The sequence below is a fragment of the Chaetura pelagica genome, unplaced genomic scaffold (assembly GCF_000747805.2).
Source record: "Chaetura pelagica isolate M959 unplaced genomic scaffold, ChaPel_1.0 scaffold338, whole genome shotgun sequence".
NCBI lineage: Eukaryota > Metazoa > Chordata > Aves > Apodiformes > Apodidae > Chaetura > Chaetura pelagica.
Window position 1 is genome coordinate 1567589 of NW_009954114.1, and position 6104 is coordinate 1573692.

Consider the following 6104-nt stretch of genomic DNA (forward strand, 5'->3'; position numbering starts at 1 on the left):
AATCTATGCTTGCCCTGTTTCATGAAGTCTTGCAATGCAGCCTCTTTGTCCAGCTGCAATGTTTCAATACCAAGAGTGGTGTTTTGTTACGGACCCACAGTAGTTCAATACAAAATGCCTTGCATTTTTCTGTGCTTTTATCCTTTTTTTATGGTGAAAGGCACTTACTTCCTTTCTACTGCTTAGAGTTACCTTGTCACATCTGACCAGATTGTGACCCTTCCTAAGGGCTCTGCAGGTAAACAGTTCACAAATAAAAAAGCTGAAATCAGGATTTGAAAGACATTGTACTCTCCAGCCTTAAAGCACTTTTTTTCTCTTGGTTTTTGGGGAGTCTACACAAAAGGTGAGTTCTCAGCCCCTACATGCTACTGAGAATGGGTCCATCCTTGGTCCTTGGGCTTACAGTGGAGACTAGGGGTATGGGAAGGTTAGACAGTGATTTGCGTCATGACTTAAGTAGATCTGTTAATAAAATACCCTTGATGGATATGCCAGCAAGCCTAGAGTTTGGAGGAATTCACAATGAATATAGTGAGATGCATCATGAAACTTTCCAGCTGGGGCTGGCTCCTGGAACTACTGTTTGAAGTTGGCTGGATATGGTCTTCTCTATCTGAAAATTATTTTAGGATGAAAAGGAGGAAACAATCTGTGCACTGGCTAATTCAGTGATCAGAAAAACAGAAAACAACATTGGCTAACGAAGAAGATACTTTGGATATTTGTGCTTTGTTTGAACTCATTAATCATCAGGATTTTTTTAACTTCTGTTTTCTTTCCCAGTTCATTCCAGTCCTTCCTTTGTGCTATATTTGGAGTTTTTTATTTGCATTAGAAATCTGACATGAGAATCCTGTTTTTCTAAATGCCCTGCCAGAATCTGCCCATGACTGAATTTTCCCCACCAGCATTTTCTGAGGACTGTAATGTGTCACACAATGGAGCTCTGATTTGATTTGGTCTTTGTGATTTTGCTAGAGTATTAATTATAATCAACCAGTGCCTTCACATATAAAGGCAGAATTAAGTCCTGACTTTATTGCATTTGTCAATATTTTCCTCTTATGGGTCACTTTATAAACCTAATAAAGAATTGATATAATACACTTGAACTTAAAATATCTGCTTTGCTTCAGAATAAAACCTTGATAATGATGCATGAATCCACATTTGCTGCCCAAATCATCTGTATATCTGACAACTTTCTGATGTGGAAACAGTATCTGTGAAGGGTATAACTCTGCTAGAGATTTAATATTCTCAGGATCATCATAACAGGCTACATTGGTCACTTTAGTGTCTGATCTATCATAGGGTGAAGAGCAACTCAGCTTCTAATGGAAATCCACATTTCCACAAATGAACATAAAGCACCTTAATTAATTTTTAATTACCCAAACATTTTCTTTTCAAGTGATGGCTGGAAATGCTACAAGCTCAGAAGGCTCTACTTCATTTGGGTGTGCAGAGACATTGAATCTTTCCGCTGGTTTGCAGATCTGCTCTGTACGTTGCACAACAAGGTAATGGGAGTTGCTTGGGGGATAATGACAAAGTGGTAAATGCAGGGTATGTCCATGCCACACAGCTGGCATGCTATAGGCAAATGCAAGTTCCAGCAGTATTTCTGCTTGGGCTACCTAACCCAGATTTCCTTTATTCTTGGAACTGTACAAAACAGTTGGAGTATCTGTCATCAGTATTTCATTGCATGTTGTCATGTGCTGCTACTCTGGAGACTTGTCTGTTAAATTTATGACACAGAAGAATGATATGCAGGTTGTGGGGTCTGGCTAAGTGTTTGGCTAGTAGACAGATTGAGAAGGGAGGGGGATTGACAATTTCAGGAAGGTTTTCAAGAGCAGTTTAGCTTCCTAAAATAATATTTTGTGCACAGCATGATGGAGTGCCCGAAGGAGTGCTGTGCAAGTGTATCTTCTTCATTAAAAAGCTCACTTTGCTGATGCTGAAACCCAAGTCTCTCAGGATAGTAAGTACAAGTGACTTTACGCTTACAGTAAGAGAAGGAATATTCTTTCACTAGCTGTTTTTATCATCCTTCCAGCTTTGGCAGGAGAATCGACCAGACTATATAAACATCCAGCTGTACCTAAGTCAAACAGATGGAATACAGGTATGTGGCTAAATGCTGTTTGTAAACTGAACTAGACCTTGGGGTAGTAGGCAATGCAAACTGTCAGTCAAAGGCAAAAGGGAATTGCTGCAGATGGTAAAAACAGGAAATAAGGCCATGAACTCAAGTGACTGATTCATTGCTAGGGCAAGAGAACAAGTCCATCCCCACAGCATTAGGAGAATCTAATCTAGTAGCCTTAACTTGATTAGATGTGGGCAGAAATCCATATCTTCTTTTTCTAGGAAAAAGGTCCTTCCAGGCCAGGCAATGGACTAGGCAGTTGGCCATGTTTTGTGGGGAATCTGCATCATTTCTGGGCTAAGAATCAAACCACAACAGTTCTAGGAGCTTGCAAGCTCGATTCTTCTTTTCAAATAAATATTTTGAGAGAAACTAACTATTCTTAAAAGCTTTGGATTTCATTGTCTCAAATATAGACAAAGGTTACAAATCTCTTGATGTGTAAGAGTGAAAACTATACTGAACTGCCGATTGTTATGTATTACCAACCCCAAGGCTAATTCCTCAGATCTTGGAATCTCCAGTAGCTATTTATGCTTATGATCTTCATTTTACATTATTCAGCACGTGAGCCTAGGCCTGATTCTTTACCCTGCTGTGTCTGGAAATTTTCATTGACTGCAGTGGGCCCAGAACCAAGCTTAAAGATAACTACAAAACATGAAATGCAGTGAGAAGCCATAACCAAAAGATTTTTATCTGCCTGGTATCAGGTGGAGACAGCAAATTATTCACAGCTCTGGTAGGAACACTATCCAATATTCTAAAATAATGTGGTAGTTGCAGTAGTTATGAAGAGTGCTCCATAGATTTAATGACTGAGTGATGTATGTCAACTGGAATGAGCACCTAATTGATTAACCTGGTATGCAATTATTAGGTTCAAATTAAAACCTGAAGCACTGTGTTGCAGTGACACAGCAAGATTGTAATAACAGACAATTCAAAGCAAGTTTTCTAATAATGTGTATTGAGCAGCTACTGAATTTATTGAAGTCAACTTTGGTTCAAGTCTTTCTTTAAAGTCATTTTTCTTTAATGGCTGTTGAACAAAACTGGCATGAAATATAATGCTGCTTGTGATTTCTCAAGGGGGAGTTAAACTCAACTCTCCATTGCCATACAGCTTCTGTGTTCACTGATGCTAGTCCAAAGTGCTGACTGCTACCAAAATTAGGGCAGTTTTGCTTCGTACTCCCTTTGCTTATAAGCAGCCTGCCTGTGTGACAGCAGGGAGCCAAGCCCATCCCTCAGCAAATGCTTCCTGAATAGAAAAGGCCAACAAAGGATGGAGTTAGCCAAGGCTCTGTGTTTGCACTGGTATGTTTCAGGTCATGCAGGAGTGGAGTGAATCTGGTAGCCTAGAAAAGATGTAACTTCTCTCTGCCTTTCTACCCCTGTAGGACAGGAAACCAAAGAAAGGGAATGCCCTGCAATGGAAGGGCATTTGACCTTATCGAAATGCTGGTGAGTTAGCACTGCTGGAATGGGTCGGGATCCAGCCAGGGAACAGTTTTGGCTGCTTTCTGCTGTTGCAGCAGCTCAAAACAGCTGGCAAACTATGCTCAGGGTGAAAAGCAAGATTTCCCTTGTTACTTTTTCAGACCTATTCATCTTAATAGCTACTTGTACAAAGTTAAAATAAAAGACTTCAGACAGAAATATGATTTTTGTATCAGCAGTGTTTCTTCCAGCTTAGCATTAAAAGCCAAAGAGGGAATGAATAATAGGACCACAGTTATTGTTTTATGGATTAAATAAATTGGTTTAAAAGTAATGGGGAGATTAATGAGCAGCTGTGTGAGGAACAATGTATAATGAACACCAAGGAGAGCCATTGAAAAGGCAGAGAGCAGAGGTGCTGGTGCATGAAATGGCTGCAGCTTTAATCAGAACTGTCTGATACTTGTGCTCAGGTTTTACACCTCAGCAATATGGTAAGTGAGCCAGTGTCAGAAATGGGAGCCCTGGGTGATATGAGCCAATTTACACATCAGGCAGAATGGATTTTTTTTTGTTTGTTTGTCTCTTGCAGAAAATAATTGGTGAAAAATATCAGGCTTTAAACTCCAGACTTTTGATTGGGCGACCTCGGTGGAAACTAATTTTTGATGAAATAGCAAAGTGTAACAGGAGGTAAGTACCAGGTTGGCTGAAGGGTGCCACGAGTTGGGGAATGGAGAGGTTATCTGGTTCTAGCTATGTTTGTATGATAATGTTTTTAGCTTTTATCTTAGAGTGTAATGTTTAAGCTATTAGTGTAGAAATGAGCTAATATGTTGAGAGTTAGCCTGTACAAACCGAAGCATACTTTATTACTGTTTTACAGTCAGAACAGTTCATCTTTCCATGCAGCTAGGATGTTCAGTGGCCCAGAAAATAAAAGTAATAGATTTCCATCTCACTGCATAGAGATTCCATGTTTTTGTCCATAGCAATATCTTACTTGCAACATATGCTAGTTTTATATATAAAGTTGCATTTTTTAAAAATTGTTGACTTCTTCTATGATTTTCTCATAATTTATAGTGCTGGTTTACAAACAGAATGCACAAAGAAAAATCTGACTGTCCTGCATTTGTTTTGTTCAGAGGATACATTTTCTTTGGAGATTCCTGGCACTTTTTTATTCCTTGTTAAAACCTGGCAAGGCCTTTTTACTGTGCTGGGCAAGCATATTGTGGTCTGAAACAAGACAGCTGTAAACCAGACAAGACATGAAATTAGACTATGGAATGTCTTTGTCCAGATCCAGCTCTGTTGGTTGATTATTTTATACCACACCAAGAGTTTTCTGCCTCAAAAGTTGATGTAGGGGAAGGGCTTGTGTGTCTTCCCTAGTTCACTTCTGGTCTAGTCAGTGGGGTGGGAGCAAATCAACCTCAGTATCTGTTAATAGCCATCTGGGTGCACCACATTAAGAGGTGCTTTCATGATCTTGTTCACCTGCAAGACTTTGCCTCAAGAACATTTTGTCCTCTTTTGCACTTGCAAAATAAACATCTACCCGTGGCTTATTGACCCTTCTCTGCTGAGGCAGGGTATGACTGAGCCCTGACTCTTGAGAAGCATTGAGCATTCATAGTCTTCACAGTTGGCAGACTAAGCTGCTGTCTATATGTGTCTTGGATTCAGGTCCTAGGGGATGTTGTGGAAAGGTCTCTTGCCAGGATGCCTCAAAGGCTGCTATAGAGGGACATCCCTTAGTAGGATTCACACACTGCAACTGAGTCACTTAGAGAAGGGTTTTGAAGTAAAGAACCATGGGAAAGAAAGGGAAATTGAGAGGTCAGAGAAGCAAGTTGACTCGGTCTCAGAGACCTCTGCATAGAGGACTGTTGACCTTTTATGCTCCATTCTAATGTCTTTTTGTTTAACTGTGTGAATACAGTTTTAAAACATGAAAATGACAAGGTTTCTGCTGCTTCATTGCAAGGCTGTAAGTGCACATAATATAGATGAAGCTTTTAGTGGTAGTCATACCTGCTTTTTCTTTTGTGCTTTCCCTGACATGACTCCTAATTAGACTTCAAGTGCCATTTGCTCTGCATTTCCACATCAAGTCTTTAAATTGTACCACCATTTCCAAGCATCGTATCTTTTAGTGCTGAAATAATGTTCTTACTCTTTGTATTATTCTGCAGCTTGCTAAGATGTAGGGTTTCTCACCCTTCATCACTCCTTTAGCAGGGTTTATGGAAATAGATCTGTGTCTGTAAACATAGCTATATGTAACCTGATAGTAGTGCAACCTCCAACTCAGCTATCCCACAGAAACTTCCCTGTTGTATGTAAATATTCTCCCTATTTCCCTGGGTGAGATGGGAACTTCTAGTTTTCTCTACAGTCCAATTTCCTAGTCTCCTATTAACTTTATTTCAGTTCCTATTTCTCATTAACTTTCCACCTAAATGACCCTGCTGCAACATGCAGACCGAAAAAA

The 6104-nt window shown here is 39.8% G+C and overlaps 1 protein-coding gene across 2 annotated transcripts in view; it reads left to right on the forward strand.

Annotated features, from left to right (window-relative positions):
- The window catches only part of NOX4 (NADPH oxidase 4), a 105341-nt gene that overhangs the window by 95573 nt on the left and 3664 nt on the right, over nt 1–6104 (forward strand). For both annotated transcript variants that reach the window (XM_010002617.1, XM_010002618.1), the window contains 3 exons: nt 1418–1526; nt 2069–2137; nt 4197–4297. In XM_010002617.1, the coding sequence (XP_010000919.1) occupies nt 1418–1526; nt 2069–2137; nt 4197–4297 (279 nt within the window). The remainder of the gene's footprint in view (nt 1–1417; nt 1527–2068; nt 2138–4196; nt 4298–6104) is intronic.